This window comes from Sapajus apella, unplaced genomic scaffold (assembly GCF_009761245.1).
Source record: "Sapajus apella isolate SASKATOON/1434 unplaced genomic scaffold, GSC_monkey_1.0 scaffold62, whole genome shotgun sequence".
Taxonomy (NCBI): domain Eukaryota; kingdom Metazoa; phylum Chordata; class Mammalia; order Primates; family Cebidae; genus Sapajus; species Sapajus apella.
This window is the reverse complement of record NW_022437002.1, coordinates 15,399,294-15,411,012: the sequence shown is the minus strand read 5'-3', so window position 1 is coordinate 15,411,012 and position 11,719 is coordinate 15,399,294. Positions and strand designations below refer to the sequence as shown.

The following is an 11,719-nucleotide window of genomic DNA, read 5'->3' as shown; positions in this document are numbered from 1 at the left end:
GCTCTGGGGTGCACGTCGGGAAGAAGAGGCGTGCTCCGGAGGCGGCCAGGCCGCAGCCACCGACCTGGGCGGGCCCGGGCGGCGAGGGAAAGGGTTGGGAGCCCGGGCCGCAGCGCTTCCTGCCGGGACCCGGCGGCCCGCCCCTGCCCCCGCCCCGGCCGAGCCTGCGCTGCCGGCCTCCGGCCCCGCCGGCCGCCCAATCAGCGGGCGCCCCCGCCCCTCCCCCTCTGGTGACAGAAAGTCGGCCCAGCAGATGAGGAAGTGGCAGGCAGGCAGGCTGGCCCCGGGGACTTCTCTCTGGCCCTGTTCCCTCCGAGCCCTCCGCCGTTGCCCGCCTGGCCCCTACGGGTGAGTCTGGACCTTCCACCGGCTCTCCACGTGCCGGCGCCCCCTGCCTGGCCAGCCCGGCCCAGCCCGGCTCAGCCCTGCCCTGCCCTGCCCAGGCTGTGGGCGAGGCTATTCCCGCGGCCGGTGGGTGGGAGGTCCCAGCTCCCTGGGGCCGGGCCTCGCCAGCACCCTCCCTCCCCCACACCCGTGTCCCTGGCCCCCATTTGCTTACACCCAGGCCTTCCTCCACCACTCCTGCTTTTGCCCCTCTCCTTCCTCCTCTCCCCTCCCTCCCCCCGCTCCCCTAACTTTGCCTGGCTCCTTTTCCCTTCCATCCATCTTAAAGGAAGGAAGGGACGGGCTGAGTTCTCCCACGAGGGACACACCCAGATTTTCCTGCAACTTGGGGAGAGGTCGTCCCAGGAGCCTTGGGTCCCTCCTGGCCTGCCGGGTGTGTGGGTTGATCTTGGGGGCTGGTGGTTGAGAGATAACAGGCTGGCCGGCTCCCTTGTGTCAGGGAGGAACCTGTGTTGGCGGCCTCGCCTCCGCCTGGGCCCTGCTGGGGATGGGCGGCCAGCAAGCCGGAGGGTGGGGGAGCAAGTGAGGAGGGGATCCGAACGTGACCAGGCAGCGCGCACATGTGTGTGAGTGGCCCCGCGGGTGAGCCCGTGCGTGTGCCTGGGCGGCGGCGGAGCTACATGAGGGCCAGGAGCCACGCGTGTCAGCCCACGGAGGTGCTGGGTGGTGTGTCAGGCAGGTGACGTGTGTGCCAGCCCTCGGCGTGGCGCCTTGGCCATTGGGGGTGGAGAGGTGGGTAAGGGGCAGTGTGGACCGCAGGCTTGGGGCCTGACCATGGTGGGCCTAAAGAAGGTGGGCCTCCTGGAGGTGTGGGAGAGTGGCTGTGAGGGGTGTGCGTGGCGGGAGATGTCAGAGGTGTGCCGCTTCAGCACCTGCACAGGTGCTTCTCTGGAAGCAGGGAGCCTGGGGCACCTGCTGCCCTGGGCCCTGCTCTGTTCCAAGAATGCCTTGTCCCTGAGGGACTGTGTCAGTACCAGGCTCTCCTGGGTCTGGCCAGAGGTGTTTGTGTCCCTGGGAGCCTTCCCCCGACATTCCTTCAGGCCCTGAGGGGGAGGGGGCCTAGCTTATCAGGACACCTCCCTGAGGGAGGGGAAGATTCCTGTGACCTCCCCCACTCCTCCACCCCCTCACATGCCACTGGCTTCCCTGCCCCTCCCAGGAAGGAAAGAGTGCTTGTACCCATTCTGAAATAGGACAAACTGAGAAGTTATGGCCGGCTTAGGAGAGGATGCTGGGTGTGGATTTTCCGCAGTGCTTTGGGCCAGGGCTGGGGCTGGGGCTGGGGTCGGAGGAGGTTTCTGGCTCGGAACCTAGGACCTTAGCTCATCGGGCTGGTCCCGGGTGGGTGGGTGGTGAGTCTGGGGCTTTACTTGGCTTTCCCAATCCTGGTGGGTACTGCTCCCCCAAGCACTGACCTGTGGCCTGGACCCACCCTCCACCCCATGCGCAGTACAGCGGGGGCGGGCGGAGGGCGGGGCTGCTGCCAGATCTAGTCAGACAGGTGGAGCCGCCGGGGCAGGAGTCTCAAAGAGCCAGACTCCAGGAGAGGAAGGGCTCTGCCAGAGGAGAGAGGAGAGCGCCGGAGAGGAGAGGCTGGAGGTGAGAGCCCCGGGAAGGCAGAGGAGAAACGTAGGGAGATGAGTGTCCCAGCAGGGGCAAGAAGGAATCCCAGGATAAGGTTCTGGAAGGGACACAAAGGCCCAGGGAGGTGAGATTCCTGGCAGGGACAGGAGGGATCCTGGGAAGAAGAAGAGAGTCCCAGGAAAGGTCCATAGGGACGGGAAGAGGAGAGAGCAGGAGAGGAGAGATTGAAGGGGAGAAATCCCTGGAGAGAAGAAAGACCCAGAGCTGGAGAGGTAAGGAACTTGGGTGAGGAGGGGAGACGGAGTTCATTCTGAAGATGAGCTCCCTGTTGGTGAGGAGGTAAGACTCTCCAGTAAGAGACCTGGAATTGAGAGTTCTCTTACCGAGGAAGAGGGAAAAAGAGGCCAGGAAGTAAAATTGTGGAGAGGAGAGCAGAGTAAGGTGTGGAGAGGAAGGGTGGAACAGCCCTTCCCAGGCAGGCAGGATGTGTGGGGAGCAGATGCCTCCACCAAACTGCCTCCTCCCCCTAGTCCCCAGTAATTCCTTCCTTTCACTATTCTGTCCTTTCTGCAATGAGGCACTGGGAGTTGTCTGGTTCTGTGTCATCTCTGTGGGATGGGGGTGTGCAGTGGACTCTGTTTGACGTCTACCCTCTGTACCTCCCCAGAGTCCTTAGTCAGGATGGAGGCTGTCGTGAACTTGTACCAGGAGATGATAAAGCATGCAGGTAAGACACTGTCTACCAGCCCTTTCCTCCTTTCTTTCTCGGGACCCCTGAATCTAGGGATGTCTTCCAATGAAGAGTTCCTGTGGACCCTTTGACCCTTTGTGACCTGACCTCATGTCTGTAGACATAATGAAGACCCTTTGAACCCTGTGACCCTTTCTAACTCCTTGGACCCTTATTCGTAGATCCCCGGATCCAGGGCTACCCTCTGATGGGGTCCCCGCTGCTAATGACCTCCATCCTCCTGACCTACGTGTACTTCGTTCTCTCACTTGGGCCTCGCATCATGGCTAATCGGAAGCCCTTCCAGCTCCGTGGTTTCATGATTGTCTACAATTTCTCACTGGTGGCACTCTCCCTCTACATTGTCTATGAGGTGGGCCCCTGGGATGCTGGGCTTTAATTTCTGTCAGCAGGATAAGGAGCAGGCCATACAGCCAGAGCATGGCATTTCTCCTTTCCAGAGAGGTTCAGATCCATGTCCTCAGCTAGTGAAGGGGAGGGATGGCTGGGAAGGGGGAACTCTGGTGGTCTAATCCACACCCCTTCCTAGTTCCTGATGTCGGGCTGGCTGAGCACCTATACCTGGCGCTGTGACCCTGTGGACTATTCCAACAGCCCTGAGGCACTTAGGGTAAGTAGGGACTGGGGCTAGGTCATAAGCAACCTGGTGGATAGGACCAGTTTGGGACCTGTGCTCAAGGCCCAGTTTAGGCAGGCTCTTAGAAGAGTGTATGAGGTCCTAAGGCTGTCCTAACTTCTTGCAGATGGTTCGGGTGGCCTGGCTCTTCCTCTTCTCCAAGTTCATTGAGCTGATGGACACAGTGAGTAGTTATATGAGATGTGAGAACTTGTGGGGAGAATGAGGTGGAGAGGCCAGGTTCTGAAACCCCTTCCCTCACTCTTCTCTTAGGTGATCTTTATTCTCCGAAAGAAAGACGGGCAGGTGACCTTCCTACATGTCTTCCATCACTCTGTGCTTCCCTGGAGCTGGTGGTGGGGGATAAAGATTGCCCCGGGTGAGTGGAGAAGGCCACTATGGGAAGAGGGTGGGCACCAGGGGCTGGGCTCTGCTGACGCTGTCTTATTGTACACTCACAGGAGGAATGGGCTCTTTCCATGCCATGATAAACTCTTCTGTGCATGTCATAATGTACCTGTATTACGGATTGTCTGCCCTTGGCCCTGTGGCTCAACCCTACCTTTGGTGGAAAAAGCATATGACAGCCATTCAGCTGGTGAGGGGCTTGGCCTGACCTACCTATAAGCATCCCCCCACATTCCTAGCCTGGATCCTGCCTTTACCCAGTCTCTCACCTTCAACCCCATCTCTCCCTACTCAACGTTTATCTCTTTCTCTACCCCCTCTTCCCCTCTAGTCCTCACTGTTCCCTCTGACCCTGGCCTTTCTCTGTCCTAGATCCAGTTTGTCCTGGTCTCACTGCACATCTCCCAGTACTACTTTATGTCCAGCTGTAACTACCAGTACCCAGTCATAATTCACCTTATCTGGATGTATGGCACCATCTTCTTCGTGCTGTTCTCCAACTTCTGGTATCACTCTTACACCAAGGGCAAGCGGCTGCCCCGTGCACTTCAGCAAAATGGAGCTCCAGATATTGCCAAGGTCAAGGCCAACTGAGAAGCATGGCCTAGATAGGCACACACCTAAGTGCCTCAGGACTGCATCTTGGGCAGTGTCCATCAGTGCCCTCTCCACCTACACCTGTGACCAAGGCTTATGTGGTCAGGACTGAGCAGGGGACTGGCCCTCCCCTCCCCACAGCTGGTCTACAGGGACCACGCTTCCGTTCCTCACCTACTTCCCCCGGCCAGCTCCAGGGATGTGGCCTCATTGCTGTCTGCCACTCCAGAGCTGGGGGCTAAAAGGGCTGGACAGTTACTTCCCCCTCCCTGCCTTAAACTTGGGAGAGGAGCACTCAGGGCTGGCCCCACGAGGGTCTCATGGCCTTTTTCCTCAAACTGAAGAGGTCAGCAATAACCTGTCACTGTGGACCCAGTCTCCTTCCTCCACCCCACACACTGAAGCAGTAGCTTCTGGGCCAAAGGTCAGGGTGGGCGGGGGCCTGGGAATACAGCCTGTAGAGGCTGCTTACTCACTTGTCTTAATTAAAAGTGACAGAGGAAACCACAGAGGCTGTGTGTATACATATGTGAATGGAGGAGGTGGGAAAACACAACAGCCTTGGCCCTGTTCATAAACAGGAGGGATAGATGGTCAAGTCTCCCAGCGGACATTTCTAGCTCTCTGATCCCAGTAGAGTAGAGCCCCTAGGAAGGCTGCTAGGACATAAGTCATGAAAGAATAAAGGGATTAGCTGAAACAGATAAACATGAAGGGAAACATGACTTTATTAGAAAAATAAAAAATAACTGAGGTGATGGCTTGGTCTTCAGCGGATGCCTTGGTGGATGAGGCTGCTTTTGGCTGCATTGGCCTTCTCCCGCTCCCGCCGCCGTGCAGGGTCCAACTCAAAACAGCGCCATAGCCTCAGGGTCTCATCTGCTGCTGCGGATGCCACTGTGGCCCCATCTGGGCTCATGGTCAGACTCAGGACCCGGGATGTGTGACCTGGAGCAAATGAGAGCAGTACATATGAATGCTGATGCAGCCATAGCCCGCCCATAAAGGAGGCACTGGGTCACACGCCTCCCTTTTTTTGTAACATTATTGAGATATAATTCACGTACCATAAAATTCATCCTTTTAAAGTGTGCAGTTTAGTGGTTTTTAGTATATTCACAAAATTGTACAAGTGCTGAAACTAATTCTAAGACATTTTCAGCACTTCTCATTACCCTCTCTCCTCAGCCCCTGGCAACCATTAATGTGTTTTGTCTCTGGATTTGCCTATTGTGGACATTTCAGTCAAACAGTATGTGGCCTTTTATGTCCAGCTTTTCACCAAGCCACCTACCTTTCAGTTCAGCCACCTTGGCCATGGTTGGGTACTTCCAAATAACCAGCTGGTTCTGTGAAAAGCCGTGGCCTGAGATGAGCTCCTTGTAGTGGGGAGACCAGAGGATGGAGCATACCTGTGGAGAGGAGCTGGTGTGTGCATGACATATAGCCAAGGCTACTTAAATCAGAACTGAGTCCATTCCAGTGACAGGCACCCTGCCACATGCTCCAGACTCAGACTTGAATGATCACAGTCCATAGAAAAGTCCCTTGAGAGGCAAATTATAGACGCTTCTTGACTTAACCATTTTTTGACTTTATAATGGGTTTACTGGGACTTAAATTGGGGAGCATCTGTATTATCCGTTGTATAGATAAGGAATCAATCAGAAGGAAGTTCATTAGGTTGCTGAAGTTCACATTCAAGTTCAGTAGGTGACAAGAGCCAGAATTTGAACTTGGGCCATCTGGCTCTAGAGTCCATATCTACAGTGAAGGTTGAATGTCGGGGGAATGGAAGGAGAGAGCCTCAAATATCTTTCTAATGGATTTGGATTATATGCCATAGGTGATAAGAAGCCATCACAGGTTTAAGGACAGTATAACAGACCATTCAGACCACAGCATGGAGGATGCATTGCAGAGATAAAAGAGAATGCTTGAGACCAGTGAGGACGCCATTGTAGTGGGCCTCCACTGGGAAGGATGAGGAGGGGACAGGTGTCAGTGATATTCTGAGGTAAAACTGATAGATCCTGGTGAGGAGGATGAAAGATTCTAGTAGGCTTTTCAGATTTCTGAGCAGGTTCTGCCATTCTAAAGCAATGTGGGAGAGGAAGGATTTCAGGGAGGTAAGGGGAGGTGACATTTCACTCCCACATTTCAGGGAGTCAAGGGGAAGTGACAAGGTTAATATGGGACAGATCGAGAGGTGGTGGTGCCTATAGGACACAGGATTGCAGACAGGCACAGACTGTTGGAAATGAAGCTCATGAGTGAAAGCAGAGTTAGAAGTTTGGGAATCACCAGGGCATAGAGTTGGTGAAGCCATTGGAGTGGATGTAGTTGCCCAGTAAGCATGCATGTGGGGCCAGGTGCGGTGGTCACGCCTGTAATCCCAGTACTTTAGGAGGCCAAGGCGGGTGGATCATGAGGTCAGGAGTTCGAGACCAGCCTGGCCAAGATGCTGAAACCCTGTCTCTATTAAAAATACAAAAATTAGCTGGGTGCAGTGGCGGGCACCTGTAACCACAGCTACTCAGGAGGCTGAGACAGGAGAATTACTTGAACCCAGGAGGCAGAGGTTGCAATGGGCTGAGTTCATACCACTGCACTCCAGCCTGGGTGACAGAGCAAGACTCCGTCTCAAAAAAAAAAAAAAAAAAAAAAATGCATATGGGACAGGTGGGAACAGCCAAAAGATTACCTGGGAATGGGCATCCACAGCACTCAGACAGGCCCCAGAGCATACATTCCAGATGCGAATGTGTCGATCACTGGTGCCTCCTCCTGTTGCCAGGACATTGGACTGCCAGGGACACCATGCTACAGCCTACATGGGATAAAGGTGAGGTTAGCAGATACTAGAGCTAGACAAGGAGCTGCAGCGGTCACAGATTAACCCAGTCCAATCCTACCATCTCTTCTGCCCTTAACAGTCCCTGGGTTATACGTGAAGGTCTGCAGAGGCTTCAGCCCAACCCCACTCACCTTGACAGCCCCTTGATGCTGGGTGAATGTTTGCAGAGGAACCCAGCCACTCTCTCCAGGAGCACTGGGCCACACATTGACCAAGTTATCATTGCCACCACTGGCCAAATGTCGTCCATCTGGGGCCCAGCGCAGCCCACATACTTCCTGGCTGTGGCCACTCAGTGTGGCCACATGGTGTTCTGCTACCCGAACATCATGGTGGTGGATATGGCCAGAACGTGATCCACTGAAGGAGGGAAGAAGGGAATCAGGTTCTGTGGCAGCACCAAATGGAAGCAAGCCAGAGCTGCTTCAGTTCAGGGGTGTACACTCAAGGGCAGGGTGGGCAAAAATCAGACTGACTATCATAGATTAACAAAAACCACTGACCTGGACAGGATATAGCTGTTCCAACTTAGGGAGCCCACTCGGGCAGAGTGACTGGTCATATTTCGAAGCCGTTTCTGCTGCTGCACATCCCATAGCTAGAGAGAGAAGCCCACCGGGATGAGATTGGGACTTGACATAAATATCCTCCAGCTGTGCAAGCCCACTGGGACTGGTGAGAACTGCAGGGCAGGGACACATCTCACCTGCACCTCAGCACTGCTGGTGCCCACAGCCAAGTAGTTGCCCTCTTTGATCCAGGCCACAGAGGATACATATTCCCCAGGCTGCTCCATTTGCAAAAGCTGCAGGATGTCACCAGAGCTTGCACTCCACAGGTACACACTGTTGTCCAGTGCCACAGCCAGGACATTCCCAGAGCTCCAATCCACAAGGTTCAGGTCTGTCAGAGGTGGAGAGAAGAGCATGAGCTTCCTTGTTTGCTGGTCCCAGGCCCTCCTTCTCCATCTCTGAAGCTAGGACAAGGATGCACTTACAGTAGTCATTTCGGATTTCTGGGGCATCCAGGATACGGTCTGGCAGGGAAGGAATGTAACGGCAGGTCTTCCGGCTGGAGCCAGGCGTGGCCTTTTGACTGTAGAGTACTTTCAGTCTGTTCTGGTAACCTGTGGCAACGGAGTGGGTCTAGATGCTGGGAAAATCAACACCTCTCTTGCCCTCAGTCTTAGATGGGAAGAGCAGACAGATATCTGCGCTCAACCCTGGGGATAAACCGACACTTCCATCGAGGAACCAGGAACTTCAGGTCTTACCCTCTGGGGCATTTTGTGGTTTTCCACTGAGCCGAAGGATCTTGGCTTCCTCTACATCAAAACCGTTCAGATTCAAAGCCCAGGCTTTCTGATGTTCCTGGCATAAAGGGTGGTGGAGAAGCAAGATGGTATTATCCAAAGAACAGTCAGGTCCTGTGCCTGAAGCCCCTCTGGGAAACGTACCTTCTTGGTGGGCGTCTGGCTGTTTTCAGGCTGGTTCTCCTTGCTCAGGAGGAAGCTGGCCACCTCCATCTGGGCAGCACTGCGTTGGGGGATATAGCGGTCACCGCCAGGTTTGCTAGGAGTGGTCTGAACCTTGGAACTGCATTTGCCTGGGGCGGAGAAAGAGAAGACAGTCGGACTGGGCTCCCTAGGGGAGGAAGCATGAAGGCTACTTTCAGCCAGTCCCTCTGGCACCCCACTGACCAGGAGTTCGGCCCGGAGTCCTGCTGGCGCTGTGGGATCGGTTGGCGGCCCGCATGGGTGAGGGGGCCGGGCCTGCGGCTTCCTTGGCTTTGCGCTGCCAGCGCGCGGGGGGTGCATTGGGGATGGGTGTATCCAGCTGAAGCAGGGAGTGCAGGTCACTCTCGAACGCGAACTGCGCCATGGGAGCGCCCGCAGTGGGAGGGGTCCTTGCAGTTGGTGCCTGCGGAGCCCTGGAGAAAGGAGGCGACGGTGCTCAGGGGACAGCGAGGGACCCCTTCGCTCCTGGCCGGCCACACAATCAGGGCCACCCTCGGCTGCAGCCCCTTCCAGCCTAGCACCCCATTCCCCTGACCACGGCCCCACCTCGGCTCAGCCCCGCTACCTCTCACCGTGCGCTCCCTACCAGGTTGCAGTTCGGACCGGCTTCAACACGCCTGGCTTAAGCCTCTTAAACTCTCCGCTCCGAGCACCCATTGGCTCCTTCAAAACGCAACCGTCGCAACCGTTGCCCTCGCCCATTGGCCTCTCCAGCTCAGGGGGCGGGTCTTCCGGGGCAAGTCTCAGCTCTCACGAGAGTCCAGATGCGGAGCGCGATTTGAAGGCTGCGAGAGGGACTGGGAGTCGGCGCCAGAGGACCGGTGCTGGAAGGCAGGCGGGGCGGGGCATGCGCTGCCTCCGCGTCCTCGAGTCACCTCTGCAGGCTCCTCTGCGTTCCTTTTCCCGCCGCAAGCTCATAATATCTGGCCCTGGGTCCTTCAGGGTCCGAATGCCTGCGGAAGTTCACACTTAAATCCTGCACTAGGGTCGTATGTATGATGCAGAACTTGGTGCAGAACCTGGTGGAGTGCCCAAGGCACTTGAGCTGTTTCTAGGAGTGCAAGGAGAGCCGCGGGCGGCAGCGGGGCAGGGGATGGGAGTTGAGAAGCGTGGGAACGAGTTGAGAAGCTTGGGAGCAGGAAAAAGGCCGGAGCTACTTAGGGTACATTCCACTTTTGCTTGGCGCCGGGTAGGAACCCTGCTGGAAAGGAAGTAACGTGTGTTTGTCTTGTTTGCTGTTGTTTTACAAACAGAGAAAACGAGGTTGAAAATGGGGAATGAATTCCTTAAGGTCAAGAAAAAGCATCGGTATTCTAACCTGCCTATCTGGAAGATAAGGTTAGACTTCCCTACAGGAGGCACTGTGGCTTACCCCATGGGGCTTTAAAGGTGTGAGGCTTAGAGATCCATTATTCCAACCCGTGCGTGGTGCACCCTCCCCACTCCGACAAATCCATATTCTACAGATGGAGAAACCGGGGCCCAGATAAAGGATGTGCCCGAGGTCATACAAAGAAGTTTGTGGGAATCCAGGTGTGACTCCCACTCAATCCAGTGCTCTAATGATGATGTGAGTAAATTGTTTTAATGTGCTCAGAGGTGGAGCAGCATTCATAAAAATAATAATGGTACCATTTATGGACCATCTAACTACCGTGTTAAAACAGTTTACATATATTATCGAGTTCAATCCTTAATCCCATAAGGCAGATAGATACCCTATCTTCCTTTTACATAAAAAAGAAACTGGGCCAGAGAGATTAGAAACTTGCCCAAAGGCATGCGGCCAATAATAAGTAGGGGAACCCAGGATTCAAACTATCTGACTAATCCCTGCAATCATAACAATATGCTATACTGTCTCAGAAAGAGGCTGAAAAAATCAGGTTTCGATTGTTAGCCTAAAGTCCACTCCGATGTTGATAGAGAAAAATCTGGGGCTCTGCCAAACTTAATATTATTATTTTTGACGTGAAACCTTCGTGTTTTCTATTTCCAATTACCTTGGAAAATAAGGAATTGAATATGCTTAGATTAGAGGTAGGGAGTTCCCAGAAACCATAGAAAGGGTTGTCTAGTGTCAAGCTAGTCAGGGTCTTAAATGTTAAGGTGAGGACTTTGTACTTTATCTGCTAGGCATTGTGGAACCTGTGGGGTTTCTGTGTAGGGAAGAACCAAACAAAACATATCTGAGGGGTGAATATGGCCAGTAATTTGCAACCTCTGGACTAATGGTAGCTGTAGAGAAGGATAAAGGAATTTGTACATTTAAAAATAAAGGATTTGTGGGCATAATAGTCCAAGAAAAAGACAGGAAAAGAAAAATAAAGGATTTGGGCTGGTGTCGTGGCTCACGTCTGTAATCCCAGCACTTGGGGAGGCTGAGGTCAGGAGTTCAAGACCAGCCTGCCCAACATGGCAAAAACCTGTCTCTACTAAAAATACAAAATTAGCCAGGTGTGATGGGGCATGCCTGTAATCCCAGCCACTTTGGAGGCTGAGGCAGGGGAATCTCTTGAACCTGGGAGGTAGAGTTTGCAGTAAGTGAAATCATGTCACGGTACTCTAGCCTGGGTGACAGAGGGAGACTTTGTCTCAAAATAATACTACTAAAATAAAGGAATGAAGGAAGACAATGGAAATAATACAGACATGGATCTTGAAGTGGGAGGTACTCCGATATATATAGTCAAGTGGAATGATTACAAAAAAGGTCACATTTGGCCATTAAATATCAAATCATCGATGACTTTGGAGAGAGCAGGATCAGGAAAGTGGGTACTTGAGATCCATTTGGGAGGAACTGCAGAAAGAATGAAACAGGGAGAACGGGAAGCCAGCAAGCATAAGTGGCTTGTGTTGCCTATCCCCTGATAGCCTCTGTATTGGTTTACTAAAATTGCTGTAACAAAGTACCACAAACTGGAAGGCTTAAATGACAGAAATTGGTTGTCTCACAATTCTGGAGGTTGGAAGTTCCAGATC

The 11,719-nt window shown here is 53.9% G+C and overlaps 2 protein-coding genes across 8 annotated transcripts; one reads left to right on the top strand and one right to left on the bottom strand.

The window, feature by feature from the left end:
* The first annotated feature begins 44 nt into the window (after positions 1-44).
* Positions 45-4,868, top strand: ELOVL1 (ELOVL fatty acid elongase 1). 6 transcript variants are annotated; one of them, XM_032247238.1, is made up of 8 exons: positions 45-68; positions 2,657-2,716; positions 2,902-3,092; positions 3,270-3,350; positions 3,484-3,540; positions 3,630-3,735; positions 3,818-3,954; positions 4,137-4,725. In XM_032247238.1, the coding sequence occupies exons 2-8, from the start codon at positions 2,671-2,673 to the stop codon at positions 4,356-4,358; spliced, it is 840 nt and encodes a 279-aa protein (XP_032103129.1). In that variant the 5' UTR covers positions 45-68; positions 2,657-2,670; the 3' UTR covers positions 4,359-4,725. The 6 variants fall into 6 exon arrangements, with proteins under 6 accessions (XP_032103129.1, XP_032103126.1, XP_032103130.1 ...); XM_032247235.1 differs by lacking the exon at positions 45-68 and adding an exon at positions 180-348 and having other exon boundaries at positions 4,137-4,868; XM_032247237.1 differs by lacking the exon at positions 45-68 and adding an exon at positions 470-778 and having other exon boundaries at positions 4,137-4,860.
* Positions 4,869-5,059: 191 nt separating this feature from the next.
* On the bottom strand, positions 5,060-9,607 carry CDC20 (cell division cycle 20). Of its 2 annotated transcripts, none has more exons than XM_032247225.1 (11): positions 9,307-9,607; positions 8,918-9,147; positions 8,675-8,823; positions 8,492-8,588; positions 8,216-8,344; positions 7,925-8,121; positions 7,722-7,816; positions 7,350-7,578; positions 7,066-7,191; positions 5,656-5,773; positions 5,060-5,309 (listed from the first exon to the last, which is right to left on the bottom strand). In XM_032247225.1, the coding sequence occupies exons 2-11, from the start codon at positions 9,096-9,098 to the stop codon at positions 5,131-5,133; spliced, it is 1,500 nt and encodes a 499-aa protein (XP_032103116.1). In that variant the 5' UTR covers positions 9,099-9,147; positions 9,307-9,607; the 3' UTR covers positions 5,060-5,130. The 2 variants fall into 2 exon arrangements, with proteins under 2 accessions (XP_032103116.1, XP_032103115.1); XM_032247224.1 differs by having other exon boundaries at positions 9,281-9,442.
* Positions 9,608-11,719: the final 2,112 nt, after the last annotated feature.